Here is a 22,361-nt window from a genome sequence, read left to right as displayed (position 1 = left end):
GATACCAGATCTTCAGTTACCAAGGAATACAGGAAGATAACACATACTTTAAGTGTTTCCCTTTTTAACTTTTAAGCAACATAAGTTACCATATAAAATGCACTACTAGTAGCTCATGGCCACTGTATAAATTGCTTTTTGAGTACTAAAGAGGCAATGTTTCAACATTATTTATAGATTTATTCTTAGTATTATAGATAGACAAGGCAAAATTTTAAAAGTACTTATTTACTTCAGGTATTTATAACAAAGACTTAATAGAATCTATTGCTGACCTGTTTTACAGCATTTATTTGGCTTAAGGGAAATAAAAAAGAGAGTACAGTACAAAAAAAGGAATTAAGTCAAAGTGACTATGAAAACAGGACTGGAAAATATAAAGCATTCTAGTTGCAATCTGTGCTTCAGCTGACTCTGGAATTTCACATGATGGAATATCAGGCATGTGCTGAAAGAACAAGTACTGTTTCTTTTTACAGTGAGATAACCTCTAGCTAATATCTGTCCCTACTAGAAAAAGCAGTGCTAAAAATTGTGTACTCTCTCTTTATTTTACTGCATAAATACAGTGCTTGAGTAATTTATGATGCTCTAAATCACATTAGGACATCTTTCCTTTTTGACTTCCTAACATTAATAAGTAAGGTTCTCTTAACTAGCAGCATTAAGCAGTTTCTTTGTAATAACAGAGACTGTACTAAAAGTATCACAGGAACAAACAACATTCAAGACTAAATGATGCTCTTTAATGCAACAATAACTTTATCAGAGTTTAGGATAGCCAAAATCTAAAAATATTTTTGATAACTAGTTTTGCTTAAAGTATGTTTGCCTAACTTTGTAATAAAATTCCATATGCATAACATGCCCTATTTTTTAATAATTCTTACCTCTGGATTGCATTTGTTCAGCTGGTTTGTTTGCATAAGTCTGTGCTTAATAGTCTGTAAAACAGAATAAAGTCAAGCTGCACACTGGACACCAGTCAATATATTCAATAAATAGTGTATGATACTTCCCAAATGACAGCTTCTGTTAAATGTATTTCAAGCATAACCTAACATTTAGATTGGTCTTTTTAGATTTTTCATTTGGACGGGTAAACTATGAAATAGGGGACTAATGACTTAAAAGGAATTAAATATAGCCAAATTTTCCTTCCCATTTTCCCCTTCCCTTGTCTCTTTGTTGTTATGTGGTTGCTCTGTAAGGACAGTGTTCCTAGATTAGACATTAATAAACTAAAAATTTTCAGTTTTTCTGTGGCAAAATGCCAACTATGGATTCCTCTTGCATGCAAAAATATAGGTCATAGGTGCAAAAATGTATTACTATTATAGCCATATTTAGATATTGCATAGTATTACAATGTTACTAAAACACCTTACTAAAATATACTTAGGAGAGACTGTCTTTGAAGGGTTAATCCAGTGGCACACTGCTATATAATAGTCTGAACCAGAGCATTTGCTGTATGTAAAATACATGAAAAGAACAAATGTAGTTTTTAAATGTCTGGGGGGTGTAGCCTTGAAAAAATGTCACTGATAAAAAATGTGGCATGTGATGATGATGCACAGATCAAACCAGCATGAGTCTTCTATTTGTAATCTTGTGTTTAAACACTGTGTGTACTTTTTGAGGCCTCAAAGTTTTTAATTCTTCTGCTACTAAACTTACAATGCTTCATATAAAACAGCTCCTACAAATAAACTTCGACACCATCATCTGCATTCGCTGTAGCTTACAGAGATAATATATCTTAACTCAAGGTATTCAGTTGCTTTCTCTTGACTTGAAATACAGCCGTTAACTACTAATGTAGCAATTTTATCAGGATTAGATCTGTGACAACAGAAAATCACAGGAATGCATTAGCTCCACTTTTGAGTTGTAATAAAAAACATTCATGTCAGTCAACAAAACATTGGCTCTACAATACGTTTTGAAAAGTGTTTTAGCATAAGTTAGCTAGCTAACAGGAAAATTACAGAAAGACTGTAATTCAAAGATATCTTGTTCAACAATATTTGCTACTATTTACCTCATCAATTACACCAAGGCTTTAAGTAGTAAACTATGTCTTCTAAACACCCATGCCAATGAATTGCCATGACTAAGTTTTATTTTAACTACTGGTAGATGTAATAAATATGGGATTATTAAATATTGCAGGTTAAAAGGCCTGTTAAAAGTTATGTCAAGTATCTACTTCATTAGCTCAATACTATAATGAAAGATAGAGATTTTTAATATAATTCATGCAATATAAAAAATATTAAATTGTATGTATATAAAATATATAATGCTATAACAAAGTATCAACTGTTACTTACCGCAGTAAAATACATATGTTTTATAATAACATTTTTCATTTCACCAAGTTGCATTTTAGGCAAGACTTGGTCTGTTTCTTGTGGAGCGAGGAAACGGTTCATCTGTGTATCTTTGGGATTTTGTATTTCATTCTGCAGAGCAAAACAATAATACTTTGTTTCAAAGCTAATGGTCAAACCAACTTTTATGTGCTTCTATATATTGTACTGCAAACTGTATGTTCATGTCATCATATCATATGTCAAATAAAGAGCTGCTGGTTTGGAAACAAACCACTGTTGTTGAACAAAGTTACAGCACAGAAATTATCAAGGGTGAGCTTCCCCATATTTATTTTTCCTAACTGACTTCAGGTAAGTCACAATCTCTGTGGCTGAAACAAGGACTATTTCTCCACAACAGATTCTTTCTCAGAACTTTTCAAAAACTAAAACCAGAGCTCACACATTTTCAACTGGTTCAAAACATAGTAAAGATTTTATAAGGCATTTCTTCTTCAATTTGTCTTTTCATATAATAGACCACTACAATGAAATCTTTTCAGTTCTTGCCTATAAACATGAAACAAATTAGTAATTTAAAATGTAAATTAAAAATGTAAAATAAGTAAATTAAAATGTTTTACTGTCTTTTTTTTCTTTGATATTTTTGTCTGTTTGTATAGTAATTAATTCTCTTGAGTCCACCTATCATTTTCAGCCACTTCTTCAGCACAGAGAATGAAGAAGCATTTCTCAAATTTCTCTCAACTGCTTATTCTCAGTAACACCACAAAATAACTTTTGCTTGAAAAAAATAACTATACAGAATATTTTGAATTTACTGAATGAGTTGAGAACATACATTTCAGTAAGAGTTTCAATGCATGCTTTTCATCAAAGATACACAGGTTAAGAATAAAACACCATGTTTGTTTAAGGCCAATAAACAAAACCAGACTCCTCCTCCTGCAGTGTGATGAGTTAAGAATCATGAGACAGACACAAGTGAAACATTGCCTTGGCCATTTCTTATTGTGAGCAGGTGTGGAAGGTTTGGTGCAACTTGCCTAATAATTCAAACACTTGAATCTGATGGGTGAATTGAGTCTGGGAGATAACAGTAAAGAAAAAACACAGTAGTGCATGCAATGATAAGGTGCAATAAGTTTATAATTCCATGTTTTTATGAAAAAGTTTCAAGTTACATGCCTTATCCTCTTTTCAGATTTTCCCTTAAATGTATTGTTCAATACAAACATATTTGACACATGCATAACATATCTCTAAACAAATACTGAGAACAAGAACTCTTGCACATTTCAAAAGAGAATGAAGTTTTTTTGTAACTAGAATAGAGTTCCAAATAGCTTTTGATGAGCATGGATAACTGAACTGATGCATTAACTAGCCTTCACTTCTTATGGCCCTTCATGCATGTCAGTTTCAACACACTCATTAAAACACTTACATTCAAACAATTTCTAGTACAATCTTGGTAAAAAAATTAGAAACTCCAGTATGCATCCAAAAAAGCTTTTAAATTCACTGTTTAATTATGAGACTAGCTTCCTAAAAGAAAATCATGCATGTGTTTTAATACCCTGAATCAATGAATTTGATGCCTTATAACATCATATAACCAATGACAATCTCACACAGTATTTTAACAGTAGACGTACAAGGTTAAGATAATAAGAACAGACACTGAAATATAAACATGAAGAAAAGACTTAGTTAAAAAAAAAAAATCACACCAAAAATACTCTGAACATCAGTGGAGTTTCAGTTGCCCTGGAAAGAATATAATGTTATTTTGCTAAATCCATCATCTAGACACATATATGGATGTTTAGGGGAGGACTGAGATTTATATTTGCTAGAAGTAGCAGTCAGATAGCATGATGTTGGAACAATCTAATGAATAACACGTCAAGTACTTCTGGGACAAAGAGAAAAGAGCATGTCCATAACATTCTTTGATAAAGCTTAATATATCTGGACAAGGGCTGCAATTTGACTGCCTATGTTTTATTCTTTTCCTTTTAAGAGACTAGGAGCCTTGGCTATTTCCTGAGTTCTTCGGATTCACTTAAACAGAAAGCTAATGTTCTCTTGGTCTCTGAGGTGAGTTCCTTTAATGAAATCTAAGCAAAAAAAGATGTGCAAGCTAATGGATTCGTTAAGATGGAAAGTTGCTACCTCACCTGGGAGGAATTCAAGGTGCATAGCAACAAACACATGATTTTGATAGAGATCAATAAAAGATGACATAGCCATAAAGCTTTTACATTAATTCATCTATGAAAATGTTCACCTTAGCTGAAAGGTTTAAATGAGAGCAACTTCCCTGAACGAGTTTCATTAAGAGAGTAAGCACTAGAGTAGGAGCCCACACTGATGTGTTTTATTCAGAATGTAAACATTAAGACCTTCCAACCTTCTCACCCTCCTGTAATACCTTTACTACAAAGAGCTAAGTGCTTTGCATTTACAAATGGCAACACACACAGTTTTAGCTCCTACTTGCTTATAAAGGTAGTAGTTTCAATTAGCAGTTGATTAAAGTCACCCCAGAGTCTGAGATCTAAATGAATATTCTGAAGCCTTTGAATAGTTACAGACCAAAATACTAATAACTTCTGAGCAGTGCATCTGGTAAGCAAACAAGTATGAAACATGGGGCATCTCTCTTAAGGGAAACAGTAAAACAAAATTTTGGTTCTAGTGAACTCTGCACTAGCACAGGACCATGTCCATATGGCACCTGGAGACTCTACAGCCTCTTCAGACAACCTGGTACAGTGTTCCATCAGCCTCACAGCAAGAAAACCCAAGTGGTTCCTGACTTTACATTTGTACTCAATTTCCTGCAACTGGGCACCACAGACAACCACCTACCTGTCTATTATGCATCCTCTCTTCAGGTATTTGTATATATTCATGAGCCTTTCTATCTTTTGGATACATGGTCCCAGAATCAGATAGTTGTCTTAACTTTAATCAAATCACACAACACTCTGGCTGATTATATTCCCCTCCATTATTAACACTGCATTATTTAAAGTAATCAATAAATTAGTTTACTTACTTGAAAAAGGTAATGTCCTATATATTGCAAAGGGTAGCATCGAGCTTCTGAGAGATACTTTTTATTTTGTAAAGGAGAAATTTTACCACTGATGAATACATGAGTTATATTGTGCTCTGCATTTTCACATGAACATATGGTTGCCTTTCCAGCTTTAAGAACTCTAAATAAACATATTCAGAAAGATGTATTTACTATATTATATTAACACAGCCTAAAGCTACAATAACATTCACAAAATACAGGCATGCAAGTGCAACTGAATAAGGCTTCTAGATGTATGGCACAGCACAAACTTCATTAGGAAGATAAAAGGGCACCTAATAGTCTTTGGAAAATTAAAGAACACATCTAACAAAACAGTGTCTTCAAAATTTAACACTAGTTATTCAAATAAATGTACACCTCCAATATATGTAATAGATAGTTTCACCTCTGTACCTTTCCAAGTATCAAATGTGATGACAGCAACTATAATCCACTGCATTATCTATCCCAAAATAATGATCTTTTGGTTAAGTTTTCCTATAAATTAAGCAGTTAACAAAAAATGGCAGACTGCTTTTCTGAAATGTAGTATGATATTTTTGTAACAGAAATACACATTTGCAGCATTAGTGCTGTCCAGTATCATGAAAGTATCACATACAGAAAAGAGATGTGCTTGTCTTTGGGGCACCATCACGTGTAACAGTTTCCCCAGGGACAATTTCCAGATCTGTTAAGCTACAAGTGCTCCTATTTTTTAGAAAAAATGCCAGACAAAAGAAAAGGTGGAAAAATAAGATTTAATGACATTCTGGATATAGGTTTTATTTTTCATAATCCAGATACATAAAAAGAAAAGGGTGCTGTTCTTACACACTTACCCATCCAACAGCTAGGCACTAAAGGCAGGAAGAGCATAGAAAGGGGATAAAAGGCACAGTATTGTTACATACTAGAAAAAACCCAGACTTTCCCCAAAGCTATAGTGTCCTTTATGACTGAAAGCAGTACCTCCTGAAGCCAAAAAATATCTACATGTCACTGTTTTATGACTGACTACAAATTGAATGCATGGGAAACAGTGTGTAAAAAAACATATTTCACTTCTCTTACTGATGTTGTTCCTGTTAAAGGTTGTTTCTATTGCAAGAAATAGAAACAGACATCATTGTGCAAGACATCATTTCAACAGTGTTATCATGAACATCTACATAAGCAGTTTTTATGGAAAAAGAATCAGCATTTTCACAAGTGTAGCAGGACATAGTAAATCCTCCCACTCAGCCGAAAAACAGCATACTTAAAATATTTTCAGTTGGCAAAATCAGAAGATAACAACTTCAACTACCTCTCACTTTGTATTTATGAAGTACAGACAGACAGACAGTCTGTGACATAGCATACAGCCCGGTACTATGATCCAACAAACTGCAATTCCCTTCTTGAATGTGGATCGGGGGCACAATCAAACCTGAGCAGTCCTAACTAACTGGGATCTCAATAGGAAGCTGGACAGTATCTGAATGAATGGAAAGCTCTGAAACTATCAGATGCTCCTTTTACTGTACCAGACACAAACAGGACTTAAACATGCACTGATTTAAATTCAGGTGTAGAATTTAAAGTAATGAAACCAAATGTGTAGGAAGAGTATGGAAAAGAAACATTTGTTCTCAGCATTCTTGCACTTTGGTTTTCCTTATCTTTCTTTTTTCCTTCTTTCCTTTTCTACTTCTCTACACTCACTTTCTAAACTATCTGTATTTATCATATATCAGAATAATCTGTCTTAGAACAAATTACATCTTCAGAACTAGAAGAATCTATTACATAAATGTGACACAAACACTCATTAGGTCAGCAGCAGTGGTGCCCAGATCCATGAGACAGTCAGGTCATCTAGTCAAGTGAAATAAAGTATACAGTTCCAGCTACCATTTGAATATAACACACACACACAAAATAAAAACTGTAAATCTGTGTATCTTGCCTCATGAAGGAAGTTTCTGTTAGCAGCTTACTTGATAAAAAACGTATGCATGTTATTTTTAACACTATATTAAAAGAAGGCAAGAAAAGCAGTGATGTTACAGATTTAAAGTCATTATAAAAGTATGGAAATATAATAATGAAAATAATTCAGAGTTTGGAAAGCTGGAGGTTGCTATGGACCAAATTAACTGGGATGGAACTCCTACCTTTCAATACATGCCATTCGTTTATCACCTCTCTTAACAAGGAGGACAACTTTCCATCTGTGGAAGGCCCCTGGAGCACTAGAGTTTGTCAGTTCTTCGCGCCATCTTTTAGGTGCAGATTGCATTTGAGGTGAATAATGGGTGTCTCTTTCAATTTCATATCCCCATTCGTACGTTGTTTCATCAAGCCATCTGCCACTTTCAGCACTATTAATTATGTACTCCTTAGTTAGTACCCACTTTCCTAAGAAGAAAATGAACTGTCAACCCCAAAAGATTTTTTTGTGGAGACAAATGGCAATCAACTGAAGAATTAATATAAAATTAACTTAAACATTTCTTGTCCAAATAAAAGACGAAATTATAAGTACCATTTAAAAAACTTCTTCCTATTACAAGAGTCCTGCACTTCAGACTCCAGAATCAAAAATCTCACAATGCCACTGAAAATGATCGCTTTGTTTTCTTTTAATGATTAAGTGTCTTTTTATCCTTCCTAGATGAAATACTTTTCTATCTCTTCAAAAACATCAAATACATTTTCTCAGCTTCTCAGATTTTGTTCTTAGGACTCTCACAGAACCTTGGTAAGTCCTTTAATTTGAATATCATTTGACACTTCTACAAATGTACTAAAATGAAGAAATATTTTACTACCTATGATTTAAAGGAACTAGACATTTAACATGTAAGCTCTTTCTCTTATATATTCTTAATTTTACTTGCACTGCTAGTGTAGTGAATATCAATATTCGGGGGACACAGTTTTAGACTTTTTTCTTTCCCCTTTCTTCTATTCACATCCTTTTCTCTCATCCCTTGGCTCCACCTCCTCCGCCTCTTCTCTTTCATCTTCCACATGTATGCTTTTGATATAGTATGTAATGATCTTCCCCTTTTCTGTGTCTCTCTCTCTTCTTACAGGTTCAGGTCAAGAGCACTGGTTAGTACCCTGCTCCTGTATTGAAACACTACCTACAGAAGACACTGTAAGAGAGATTGACTTGAATTGTGTGAACCTAATTGGTTTCACAGAACAGCAGGGTTGACTGACAAAATGTCTCAGTGCAGGAGCACAGATGGCACTTCTACAAAACCTAGTATAGGTACCAGTGGATTTATGACTGGAAAAGGTATGCTGTGCATGTGGATGTTAAAACCACTTTCATGCGAAGTTTCCATCCCAAAACTTCTGTCAGATAGAAAGCACATGACAAGTGGTATCCCTGACAGTATTTCTGGTGAACTCTATGGAGTTCCAAATGTGTTTAAACATGATCTTTCTTCACTACCTGGAAAACAACACAGTAGGAATGAATACACAGTCTCTGCTGTCACGAGTAAGAGCAATGACTATGCAAAATTAGCACCTCTTCTGGATTAAGAAGTATTAGATGGTCTTGGAAAAGATTTGCACGTATCAAAGCATGACAGAGTTTTGCATCACCATGAGGACACTAGATATACCGTTTCCACTCTGTTCAAGACAATATCTTCAAATTTTAAACTTCAAAAAGTAAGAAAACATTAACTCAGAGGTTTAAAATTGCTAAAATGAAGTGCTGTGCCAGAAACTTACATGCATTTTAATATTTTTTTCCCTCTTGCAAACTTTTGGTCTATTTAATTTTAGGTAAGATTGCAATCAGAATTTTATTTTAGTACAAAGAAAAATACATACATATATATAAATATGGAAACCAAGGAATTTAAATATATCTTTAAACCCAAATGTATGTTTAGCTATTTTTCTATTATCTCTTAATTTAAGATTATCCATCCTAACAACTGCTTTAACACTTTAGAGTAATATGATACAGGGAAAATAAATATCATGCTTAAAAATGGTATTATGATATGTCATAACTACAAGATACTCAAACTGCATTAAGAATTCTGACAGGTGATCAGTCCATAAAGAAATCTTAAAATACAGCGTTTTTCTTCTAAAACCATTTTAGTTGCTAATGCATGGGATTTCAGCACCAGACCCTAGTTAAAGAGGAAAGACCAGTAGCTTCTGTCAGAATGGCAACAGCCTGGAATTTTCTTTTGCTGCATAAACAGGAACTTACAGTGACCTTTGCCAGTGAATGTTCCATGTACATTTATCGTCAAAAATCCAAGCTGACTACAGGTGTTCATACTCCCTCTGCCTTCTTTTAAGAATCCAAATAATTTGAGCATGACTTTATTATCTAACATATAACAAAGTGTTCTGTTTGGGAAGAGATGCAGATCCAACAACAGGAAATAGCAGGCATATCATTTAGGGAAAAAAATCAAAACAAAAAAGTGGACTTCATCGTAACTTAAACATAATACTATGTTAAAAATCAAGGTTAATGGAACAAGAAGAATGAAGGTTTGTAAGACAGTTCATATACAAAATTAAAACAGGTAACTAAAACCCTTTTAAGGGTCCTTTCCAGACTTATGCTGTGATGCTATGAAATTAAACAGCAAATCGTTTACTCACCAGCAGCGCAGGCAGCTAAGACCTTTTCACTCTTGCACAGCTTTTTTGCTATAAGATGTGTACAATTTCTGTATTTCTAACAAAACAAAACAACACACTTTGTATCACTGGAAACTTTAAAATTCTTTGTCTATTTATACACAACTAACCTATCGCACAGTCCTTTCTTCTAAGACTTGCATTTTTACTTCCACTTCTAATTCTCTTTGCTGTATTGTAATGAACAATACCTTACTCTCCACAAAAACACAGTTCAGCTTGGACAGGCATTTGAGCAATGCCTTCTTCTCTTGTTTTTTAAATCCAGTTATTTGTATTATCCTTTTCTGGCTGCAACTTGCCATCTGTTGAAAGAAGAATGAAAAGGAAACATTAACACACAAAATACACACCATGGGAAGTTGCTTGCAAGGCCTGACTAGCACTTCTTTTCCAATAAAATAGGAAAACACATCAAAAGGAATGAATGCTGGTACCCCACATTTTAAGCTCTCACTGCCTGCCACAGCAGAGACACCTGACAGGCGGTACCGGAGCAGCCTGAGAACGAACGAAGCCTGAAAACGAGCCCCAAACTGCAGCCTGCAGTGGGCCAAGCCCGCCAGGTCCGGTATCTTGGCTCTGCACCCAAATGCCCGGAAGTTCAGGCCTTGGAACCCCTGCTCCGCTGCCGGCAGTGCGGTGCAGCCTCTCATCGCCCCGCGGGTGAAGGAACCCCGCCGCCACAGGCACACGCCGCCGAGGAGCGGCAGGCCGGCCGCGGTCCCGCTCCGGAGGTGACAAGCGAGGGGCCCTGGCTGCGGCGGGGAGCCCTGCAGCGCTCACGTACGGAGGCTACGGGAGCGGGCAATGTGCTGGCGCTGATGCTGCCTCGGTTCGGTTCGGTTCGGTTCGGTTCGGTTCGGTTCGGTCCGGTCCGTCTCGGTGCCCGCCAGGCGCCGCAGCCCGGCAGGTTCCCGCCTTCCCACGCCCCGCCCCCGGATGTGGCGGAGCGGCCGTTCCGGGACGTTGTTACTGACGCTCCGCGGTCGCCGGGGCCGCCGGCGCGGAGCCGCGGGGGGAACCCGGCCGGGTAAGTGGCCCCGCTGGGGCTGCCCTTCCCCTCAGCTTACCGTGCGGCCGGGCCTTGGCGCCGAGCGGGACAGGGCCGGGCTCCGCTGCGGCCGCCCGCGGAGCAGCGGCGTTACCCGCGGCCGCCTTCTCTCCCGTGCGGCACGGCAGGGCGCTGTGCAGCCCCCGAGCTCCTCGGGCTCCTCGGCGCTAATGGGCGCTGGCACCTGCCGCGGGAAGGCGGCGCCGAAATCCGTCTGAGGCGGTCCCGGCGGCGTGGCGCTCCAGGCCTGGCTGCAGCGAGGAGCGGGAAGGGGCGGTGCTCCGTCCGACGGAGAGGAGGGGGCCCTGCCAGGCGCAGGGAGGCGGGCCGGGGGCGGGGGCGGAGGGCGAGCTGGGAAACGCGCTGACTTCTCCGGGAGCCTGGAAATCGGCGTGGCTGTGGCTCGGCGGAACTGAAATTGTGGGAGGCGGTCTGGCAGGGGGGTGTGTCGGTCTGTACGCAAGCTGAAGTGTGTTGCCTCGGGAACAGACTGGCTGTAAGAATGAGGAGAGGGATCAGAGATTTCTGACCCTCAGAGCCATTTTCTCAAACGTCTCGTAGAAACGTTTCAAAGCCACATGGGCAGGTAAGAAGGTAGTGCTACAGCCAGATAATCAAGGCACATATTTTTGGGAAGGGTTTTCTGCCCTGTTCATGAAGGGAAAGCATTCCTGCCCCCCTGATCAGATTGGTGCAACGTTTTGGTTACGAGAATCAAGGCTTGATTTTTTTTTCAGTTACAAAACAATACAAAGAGATCAAAATAATATTCATCTTGTACCTCAGGCACTCAGTGTAGAATTCAGAAATGTAGAAATGCCAAGATTTGCTGTTCATAAAACTTTTTTTCGGTGTCCCACTCCTTATTTTGGTCCCTTCTGTATTTGAGAGATGACTTCTGACTATTTCTCTCTCATGCAATGAACTGAACTGATACTGCACAAGAACTCTGTTGATGCTTCCTGGCAAATAGAGGTAGCTTTGTACAACACTTTTATTTGTTTTTTCTACAGTTTGAGAGTAGAATATATACGTTCAAGAAAAAAGATTAAAAAAAGATGGTTGAAATACCTCTTTAGAGAACTGAGTTGTGGTCAAGTCACCCTGTACTCACTGAGGTATTTCAGATACTCTTTCATATTTAAGACCTGTAAATTGAGATGTGTATCAGAAAACTCACAAGTGGTGAGTTTTTGTCACTGCAGCTTAGATCAATCGAAGCAATGCTTTGAGCTCACCACGGCTATAAAACATAAGTTTTTCAAAAACCAAAATCACGTAGATGCAGACATCTAAAATTTGGCAGCAGATTGGACACTTGCTTTAAATCTGAGTTTCCCAGAATATCAAAACAGAAAAACAGTTCTTCCGGGCCGCAGATATCTCTTGTCTTGCTGTTTAAAAAGTATTCTGGTACCCTTAATGCTTACTGAAGCTTTTCCTATCTCTTGTTTTCTTAGCATTGCAGTTATTTTTTTGCATGAAGAAGTTACCATCAACAATCCTTGTCACTACTCTTTCTGCAAAAATGACAGTGAAAAAAATCTTAAATATTTAGAGTTAATATTAGGACTACAGTTATTGCTTCCACTTGTCTATTGACAATGAAGATTTCTATTTTGTACCTGTTGCACCTTTATACTTTTACTATTGATTTGTCAGGACTGTAAAGGACTGTCAGGATTGTATTGATTTTAATTCTTGTAAAATTTTACTTTATTTTAAACAGTTTAATTCTTACTAACTAGGACTAGCTACTATTCATTACTTGACTGCTAACTAACAGCAGTTTTATGTCACAGGATTCTTAACAGGCTGGAGAAGTCTTCAGCATAAGATAGTCTAACCTAACTCCTAGTGAGCAAAGCTGTGAAGCTCTGTCAGGGAAGACTTAGGTTAGATTCATGTTCTTCATCCAGAGGGTGATTGTGCACTGGAACAGGCTTCCCAGGGAAGTGGTCACAGTCCCAGGCCTGCAGAATTCAACAAGTGCTTGACAACGCTCTCAGGCACATGGTGTGACTCTTGGGGTGTCGTGTGCAGGCCCAGGAGTTTTACTTTGCTGATGATTGTGGTCCCTTCCAACTCAGGATATTCTTGATTCAATCATTCATTCTTATATGATGACCATTTCTTACCTTTAAGAATTAACTTTTTTTCCCCCATGTCTCTGGCACATAAAATAATGTGTAATCAAAATAACTGAGCTCTCAAACATTTCACATCTATTTTTTCTTCAAAATTTTACCAAAAATGCAGTTTGTTACCAAAATGGAACTTTAAGGAATTAAGTTTTTAAACCATTATTTCAGTGATGACTGCTAAGTTTGGAATTCACTTACTGCCTGATTCAATTATTTGGTTCATTTAAAGTCTAAAATATTTTCTTCCTTTCCTTACTTGTTGTGATGTCATTAAGGTAGCTAAGTGTCCCTTATGTCTCATAGGTCTCACAGGGAGCAGGCTTTTTAACTGATGTATTTTTAAGTCCCTCTAGTTTTCTTTAATGTACTTGTCAAGTATACAATTCAGTTGCTCAGTATTATAAATTATGTTTTAGCAGCTTGTCTCTGGGTTTTAGATAGTATCTACTTTTACACATTTCGCTCTACAGTACCTGTAACATGTTCTATAAAATTTAGGAAGCAATTTTCTGTACTGCACACATGGTATTTGACTTATAAACCTTCTAACTACATTTTAAGGATGATCAAGAATGGCTGTACAGCTCTCATGTCCACTTCGTTAAGAAAGCAAGATCAGAAAAATAAATATTCCTGTCCTCCTATCACAGAAAGATTTTATTTACAGTGTATCAGATGTCCATCTCTTTGAGACCTCCTTTTTTAATTTTATACCTAGAGAGAAAAAAAGAGTTTTCATTTTCATTACGCTGTTCAGGCTTTCTGCCTTAAAATTTTTATTTCCTTAATGTCCTATGCATATTTCTATTACCATTATGTCTTTTGCCTTGAAATTTCACTTCTTGCATTTCCCAGTAATAGCTATTTTACTTCACATGGTTATCTTTCTTCAGGCCTTATTGGTGCTGCTGCTTTCTATGTTATCACTGTTGATGCTTGTCTGTAAATCTCAGTCTGTTTCTGAAAGCCTCTGCCACTTTGTCCTTTACTTTGCAAGTTAGGGTTTCTTTTTTTTTGTTTGATCTTTTTTCATGTGTACTATTTGTCCCACATAAGCTTTTTGACTTCCTGTGTGTGTGAATTCCTTATGTAATTACTTGCACATTTTGAGAGTGATCAAGTCCATGCAAAAGCATCTTTCCATTGTGAAGCATAATCTGACAGATTTTTTTATTAGTGGAATATGTTTTGTAGTATGTGCTTAAAATACTTGCCATCATGCAAACAAGATTATCAGTTGACTTATTAAGGAAAATTATTAATTGGAGATTTTTTCTTATGTCTAAACATAATATGTATACTTTTAAAATGAAACTTGCAATGCAATAGGCAAACATTTAGTAATCACAGCTTTCTAAAATAAACAATCATGAAACTATACTGAAAAACCAGTCATAAAATCTTAAGCAGTATGAAGTGTCTCCACACTGCCTTCATGTGGATAAAAATCTAACTTTGTGCCACTTAAAGTCCATTTTTTTCTTCAGTACGAAACACTGTCTCTGGCTTCTTGAAACTGAAGGAATTTAAATTTTCTTCTGTAGTGATAAGGGATTACAGGGATTAGAAATAATACAATATAAATCCACAGAAGCTACGGGAGCTTCTTAGTAGTAATCACCTTTCTATAAAAATACCCGTAGTTTCTCTCATGAGCTAATGAATACAGGAAAGGCAGAACAAGCATTGTGAAAGTTCCTGCTTTTCCTCAAGCTGTACTGATAATATAAACTCTCTGTTATCATAACTTAATACTTATGTTTAAAAACATCTTCATGTTCTTCTCAGGACATATCTTTTGTGTTTCTTTCATGTAGCCATTTTTGTTCCAAAGAACATTTATTTTTATGACTATTATGAGCTCTGCCTATCTTCTCATCTCCTTGCATTCATCTGCCTTTCTGCCAGCTCACTTTCTGTTAATGTATGTCAGTGAATCAATGGACAAACATAGGGAGCACAGAACAGTGTTCAACAGCTTGTTCTGTAACTCTTCTCTACATGAGTTTATGTTGATTAGTTAAGTCAGTAATGAATTAGTGAACTGTGTTTTTTTAGCGTACTTTCAGTCTCTCACTTGGAGAGACTTGGACTAAGGTTTTGGTTGTTTCTTTTAAAATATAGTTATGAAATGGATTTATTTTGCATTTAATACTTAACTGTCCTACCACATAAAGTCCAAGTTTCTTTTCATTGTGTGACATGAGTTAATCTATCACTGCTTCTTAGACCTTCTTAATCATATTATTGCTCTTCTGCCTTGTCCTAAATGTCCTATATGCCTGCCTGGAATACTTAAGTGATGTAGTTTCTCTGGTGGCCTTCTAATAATATTTTTTCCTACATAGGTGATCCATTCTTATGTGATCAGCAATTTTTCATTCATCAAAATCCTTTCATCATCTTTTTCTCTTTGTTTTTTGAGAATGCCCATAAGTTGATTGACATTGTGTTTGCTGATTATTTGGGTTTTGGGCTGTAAAATGCATTTAGTTTATCTTTTGGTATTTTGTTCTTCTCTAAGTAACTGCATTTAAAATGGTAAATATAGGTAATGCTAGAAGATATATTAAATTTTTGCTAATAACAGAATGTTGAGTACAATCTGTATATACTATGAATATTCCAGAACGGTTTATTCTCTGCAATAACACATCTCTCCCCTCAGTTTAATTTCTGGGTAGGCAACTGCCAACAGCATGTTCAGAATGCAGATAAACATGAACCCTGGGTCACAGACATTAGAAAATCAAGTTATATGAGATACAGTCAGTGGGGTAATGTGTTATTTGTACACTTTCTACTTTCTCTGCAGTTCGCTGTACTTGAGATCAGTATAGAGGGAAAAGGTAGAGATGATTGTGGATGGAAGGACAAAAATACTGAAGAAAAGTTAGGAGAAAGCATGGCATTAGTTATTATAGGGTAGATGCAACAAGAGTAAGAAAGATTCAAAATACCTACCAGAATGTTACAATTCTGTTTTCTTATTAATATGTAACTGGAATATAAGATTGCAGCATATAGGTATCCGACATGGACTTGCCACTTAAGGTGAAATTCATAGAATGGGATGGATTAGAAAAAACCTTAAAGGTCATCTAGTTTCAGCCCACTACAAGCTCTCTTTTATGTATTGGAAGACTATGATAAGGTTTTTCCGGGGCATTCTGATCTCCACTCTCAACAGTCCCAACTCTCTCAGCCTGTTGTCATAGCAGAGGCACTGTGATCATCTTTGTCACCTTCCTCTGGACTTGTTCAAGCAGGCCCATGCCTTTCTAATGTCAGGAGTCCCAGAGCTAGATCCAGTGCTCCAGGAAGTGTCTCACGAGGGCTGAGTAGAAGTTTGAGTGGTTAACAGAGGATCATAGAGGTTCTTTGTAACTGTTTATTTGTCCCTTAAGGTGGAAAACCTGTTATCAGCAGATCTTGCAAATCTTGCTTGCCCATCTGCAGGTAACTCTTCCCATGTTTTGGTGGTGCAAAGCTTGTTCCATATACATGTAAAGACAGTATGGCAGGAGAGGGAACAAAATGGAAAAAGAGCAGAATGAGGATTAATGCAGAGACCAATTAGGAAAATTTTATGTGTAGCATATTGGACATACGTGTCATTAATCTTCTGATGGAACTGGTAAATGCTGACTAATGTGGTAAATGTGACCTGACAAAAGATAATCATGTTTTCGTGTGCAGTTCCCTTACCCCCACCTCCAACACCTCCTCCCTTTTGATTGTCTCTAATAGACAATTTGATTTGTCCTAAGATAAAAACATGTGGTGGGAATTACCCCAAGGTAAGAACACCAGGTAGGAATTGCAGGAGGAACTGTCTGGATGGTTGCATAATTGATGTATTCCAGAGATGGGAGAGCTCTGATTATTGTGATTGACTTTGATGTGCCTTGGCCAGCAAAAGGGTACAAAATGTTGCTGTAGACTAGGCAAACTGGTCTCCCGAGGTTGCAGGCAGCTTCTGTGTGAAACACCTCCCTCTGCTCCCCAGCAGGGATGCCTGCAGGGTACGTCCAACTCAAAGGCGGGGAGAACTGACTTTTGGAGGTTTGAGTAAAAAAGGCAGTAAGATCTAGCCACATACAGAGACAAAATCCTAAAGTAGTTCCATAGATACTTTGTTGCTTTGTAACTGTTCATTCTGTAAGGTCAAAGACTGTAAACCTGTATGTTTCTAGCCAAGCCTATGATATTACAACTCTTCAGACCCACTTATATAGTGGATTGACAAATTTAGATACTGTATTAGCATTAATTCTAATCGTAGTCATCCGCATAATCACTGTTGTATTTCTCATGCCTGACCAAGTCTTCTCTCAGCCACACTGCTACAAGGGGCATAGTTGGCAGGATGACTTAATCAGGCATATTCAGCAGAGCATTTGCAGACCTTTAAGAGGAAATTTGTGTATTCAAGCACAGAGAACTAGAAATGGACAGTATGTTGTCTCTGAAAGAACTTTTACAGCAAATCAGTCTGGTTTGAGACATGCTTCCAGATCCTGATTTGCTGCAATTCTTGGAGGCATAAAACAATGCTGCCACAATGTTATTCTGTTGTACTAGATAATCTCTATTTCTCTTAATTTTAAAATTTTATGTTTGATAAGGCTGAAACTCTTATACATTGTTTCTTAATTTTATTCCCCTTTAGTTAATATGGGTGAAGTAATCAGCTTACAATTTCAGTGTTAGCAAATAAGCTAGTTATTTAACTTGACCAAACGTGGTGACGGTATTGAACTTTAAGGCAAAAACATTCCAAGTCTGAAAAGGGAACACTGACAAAATCATTCAGAAGAAAAAAGAGGAATAATTTATGAAAGGAACTGTAGCTAATGATGCCATCCAGTTGCTTTAAAGTGCTTCTACCTCAACTTTAATGAATTAGATTTGTCAACAGCATATGTTTTATGCACTACTTCTAATGAAGTGGCATACCAGCACTACAGTGTACTTTGAGGTTTATGCCATCAAAGCTTTTTGCTGTCATAAAGTAGACCTTTTTAAATAATAGATACTAAAAACTACATTTAAATAACATTAAGGTTGTGACACAAACACCAAATGACAAACTTCAGGCAATTCAAAGTTAGGGCTGACAACTTGTCATTACCTTGCATTGTCATTTTTCAAAAAAAGAAAAAGAAGCACCCTTGCATGATTTAAAGATTGAATGTCAGAGTAACTTTAAATTTCTTGGCTTTTGTGGGCTGGAGTTAGAACCTTACTGTCAGTTTCTATGTGGGGTTTTTTTATTGTTTTGTTTGGCTTGTTTTGTTCTGTTTCAGTTTTTTTGCATAACTTCTGTTTTTAGAAAAATAATAAAAGCAGTGGAAACAGTAAAGGCTTTGCTGTCTTTGTTTTTAATATAAAACACAAATGTAAGAATATTGGTCAAAGAACGCTATCCTGTTGTCAGACTTCCATGCTGGTCTTTCAAACTTCCTTTGCTTATGTCTTTATTGATTTTTCTATGGAACTTACGAATTATGAGAATTTTAGTCCTGAAGTACTTTAGCTAAAACCCCACAAAGTATTGATAATTCCTAATTCTTTTCCACATAAAGAACCACTTCCATTTTATTGAATACTATTGCCTAAACCAGGAGTGTACAGAAAGCTTGTAAGAAGATTTTTAATTACTTAAATATGTGAAACAAAAGCAGATAAACAGGGGAGTTTCTGTTATTTTTTACATATGCTTTCCCATTTTTTTTTCCTGTTAAATGTAATAGAACTTTCTGTTCAGGTATTGTTTGAAATCAGAACAGTAGTCTCTAGAATATTTTAAATTCTTAAGATGCCATTTGACTGGGTACATGTATGTTATGTCAGGTAATGTAAATATAGGGAATTGTTGCCACATTTAATTACAAGCTGGCTTGTATTGAGCATTAATCCAGTTATAAATAAGAAACCCAGCCCAGTTCTATTAACTGGTCCCTGGGTTGACTGACAGGGTCTTCAACCAATGACACCTTTCCTAAGGTGCAAGCATGTCACTGGTTCAAGGTCTAGGGGCGTAAAATATGAACCCGTGGGCTGTTTAGACCCAGGGAGTTTTGAATTTCCTATAAAAGTAAGCCCCAAACAATAAAGCTCAGTGTTCACTGATGTTCAGCCAGGGTTTGGTGGGTGTGCTGTCTCACATGCCTAACTGCCACGTGCCAGGGAATCGTGAGCAATACAACCTTCTTTGTGCTTATACTGTCATAAATTTATCCCTGGTGCACAATGTGAGAGAGGAAAAAAGTGGAAAAATCATTCTGGTCTGCTTTGATACTAAAAATCAAATTATTTGTTAAATACCCTTGCTTGATATACATTTGCAAAGCTGTTTACTTTTGTTTAACTTATTTGGAATAAACTTCAAGTTTCTGACTTCTTCAGAAACAAGTACTGCAAGTAATGTTCAACTCCAAAGATTAGCATAAGTGTGTGGTGCTATCACTTATTACCAGCTTACTTAGGAAAAATGTCATTTCAATAAATGCTACCCCACTTTTCTATCTTTGAATACTTTCTTTCTTATTCAGACTATGTGCCATTAATTAGTTTTCTCATTGGATATTTTGGTTTTTCTGGTGATGTCCTTCCAACAGCTTCATGGTGGTGTACCAGTGAAGAGAGTCTTGGTTTGGGACCACTTGCTGTTGGCTGGGTCACAACAAGCACAGTTTATCTTACAGGTTAAAATAATTGAATTAAATCTCTGGTTCACTATAGAACTGTTATATAAAAATAGATTTGATGACAACTCATGCTTCTGAAGGATATTCTGCTAAAGTTATTACTTTATTATTATTTAGTTATTACAGATTTAGGCAGTTAAAATTTGATTGTAATATAAATTTCCTCCTTGAATCTTACATGGCTTTTTTTTTTTAAGTTGTAAAATTCTTTGAAATTAATATAAGGAAAAAGAAATTTGCTAAAATGTTAGTGTGACCTTGGAAAAAAATTTTACACCTTTGGTTTGTGATGTCCTCCTGTCTTTCTACAAACTTGAAATGTAGTCTTCCTTCAAAAGACCAAAAATTGATTTTTGGTTTTCAGTGAAGTTTTGCTATGATGTAATAGGCAAGTAGTACACATTGTTTACATTTCAGTTCCACTTCTTGTCCAGTTGCACAAGTCATTTAAGTCTTGTAATTATGTAAGAAATAATACAGTGCATGGTATTCATTTACAAGATATTTATGAACACTTGTCTTCTTAATCATGAAACCAAAGGCTAAGTGGTTTTGGCACTAAAGAATCTAAAATAAATTTAATAATAGATTTTTTAAGATAGGGAGGACGAAGCTGTTTCTGCATCACAAATCAGCTCATTGTCTTTCCTTCTTGCACAGTAATTTATGACCTGGTCTGGCTCCGAATAATTATTTCTTTTTCCCAGTGTGAATGCATTTAGTAATTATTATTTCTCTCCCTTTTTGTGCTCTTGCCTCTATCCTACCTTGAAATAATATTCTTGACACAGCATCTTCCCAGAAGAGATGGCTGAATGTATTAGAACTATCTCTGAGTGTTCTTGAACCGTGTGGCATTTCCCTGGCATATGTAGTAACAGTATAAAAGTAAATGAACTTCACCATGAATACAGTATATTTCTTTCCTGAGCTGACAGCTGTGGGACTCTTTGTTGCTCTATGATAAGGAGCTTTAGGCTGGAGCTTAAAGCTATTGTTTACAATGTCTTTGATAAGAAGGAATTCCTTTAACTGTAACTATTCATTTATTTTCCTTTCATTCTTTTCAACAGGAATGGAAAAATATTTAGGATAAATATTTTTTAAAATTGCCACTTGGTTGTGTGTCATTTTGCTATTGTAGCAGCATAGTTGAGATGACTTGTTCATCCTGCAAAGAAATAGAGATGTAAGATCTTATAATTTTGTAAAGTTATCAAGTAGCAAAACTGAATTGAAATATGGAGGGAGTGTTCTGGGAAGATAAAGGCTAGCACTGAGAAACTAGATGGAAAACTTGTTTATGTATGGTTTGTGAATTAGTGAGAAGGCTCTGCCTTAAGATTTTTTTTATCTTACCTAATAGTTACAGAACTGAAAAGCAGTTAGGCACAATGTGTAGTTTGATAATCACTAACTAGATGTGGTGTAGACATGTCAGTCAGTATATTTGTAGTTTAATATAGTGTTCCACAGATGTCTTTCGTATCTTCTATTTTTATTCTCTTCAGTAGTTTTTCACCCCAAATCATATATAATCTGTGGGATTTTTAATGTACCTGGCAGCAGTCATGAGTTCTGCTGTGAATATAAACTGATAATTAACTAGAAGTCGAGTCATAGTCAGGGCTAAGCACTTCACATAAAGAGGCTTAAATCAATGTCCTTTTAATTAAAACAGACAATACCTTTGGTCTGTGTTTTTTAATTTTTTTCCTCCTTTAAGTGATCTTTTTTTGATAGTTTTTTAAGAATAAAAATATACAGATCAATCTGATGCAGACCTTCACATAAAGAGGCTTAAATCAATGTCCTTTTAATTAAAACAGACAATACCTTTGGTCTGTGTTTTTTAATTTTTTTCCTCCTTTAAGTGATCTTTTTTTGATAGTTTTTTAAGAATAAAAATATACAGATCAATCTGATGCAGACCTGTAGCAGAATCAATATACTGCTGAGTATCAAGACTGTGCTTAACTAGCTGTGCTAAAGGAAAACAGTAAGCTCTTGAAGCTCTCACTCTTCTCTAGGAAGAAAAACAGAATTAGAAGGCAAGCAGGAAGATATCTGGCCATGAAGATGAGTGAGTCTTCATGAAGAGCCAATTACCAGCCCAAGCTGTTGTAAGAGCACTATAAGGCTTCTGTAGTAGTAGAAGTAGTAGAAAGCATAATTCTCTTGCTGCGGAACTTTAAACACCATGTATGCATATGTCTCTGCATTTTGTTGTGATTTTAGAGATTCATCAAAGATGGGCTTTTATTGTTTTGGTATATACAGACTAGTTGTCAAAGAATATTTTAAAATGGTTTTGATTAGGCTTAAATTAAGTTCATGCAT

General features: G+C 36.5%; 2 protein-coding genes across 5 annotated transcripts in view; one reads left to right on the top strand and one right to left on the bottom strand.

Annotated features, from left to right (window-relative positions):
- Positions 1-11,238, bottom strand: part of SLF1 (SMC5-SMC6 complex localization factor 1) — a 34,063-nt gene extending 22,825 nt beyond the window's left edge. Inside the window, exons 1-7 of one of the 2 annotated variants that reach the window (XM_054283550.1) lie at positions 11,184-11,238; positions 10,302-10,415; positions 10,072-10,147; positions 7,593-7,836; positions 5,407-5,569; positions 2,337-2,468; positions 891-944 (exon numbers count right to left, since the gene is read on the bottom strand). In XM_054283550.1, coding sequence (XP_054139525.1) covers positions 891-944; positions 2,337-2,468; positions 5,407-5,569; positions 7,593-7,836; positions 10,072-10,147; positions 10,302-10,415 — 783 coding nt within the window. In that variant the 5' untranslated portion in view covers positions 11,184-11,238. Of the gene's footprint in view, positions 1-890; positions 945-2,336; positions 2,469-5,406; positions 5,570-7,592; positions 7,837-10,071; positions 10,148-10,301; positions 10,416-10,900; positions 10,967-11,183 lie in introns of those variants that run through there. The other variant, XM_054283552.1, reaches the window with a different exon arrangement.
- The window catches only part of KIAA0825 (KIAA0825 ortholog), a 233,203-nt gene continuing 221,909 nt past the window's right edge, over positions 11,068-22,361 (top strand). For all 3 annotated transcript variants that reach the window (XM_054283549.1, XM_054283548.1, XM_054283547.1), the window contains exon 1: positions 11,068-11,143. The gene's annotated coding sequence lies outside the window, so the exon portion shown is untranslated. The remainder of the gene's footprint in view (positions 11,144-22,361) is intronic.

This window comes from Melozone crissalis, unplaced genomic scaffold, assembly GCF_028551555.1.
Source record: "Melozone crissalis strain CALT ecotype California unplaced genomic scaffold, PUWL_Pcris_2 ptg000036l_1, whole genome shotgun sequence".
Classification (NCBI taxonomy): domain Eukaryota; kingdom Metazoa; phylum Chordata; class Aves; order Passeriformes; family Passerellidae; genus Melozone; species Melozone crissalis.
Note: the sequence above shows the minus strand (reverse complement) of the source record. Positions and strands in the feature narration are given on the sequence as shown.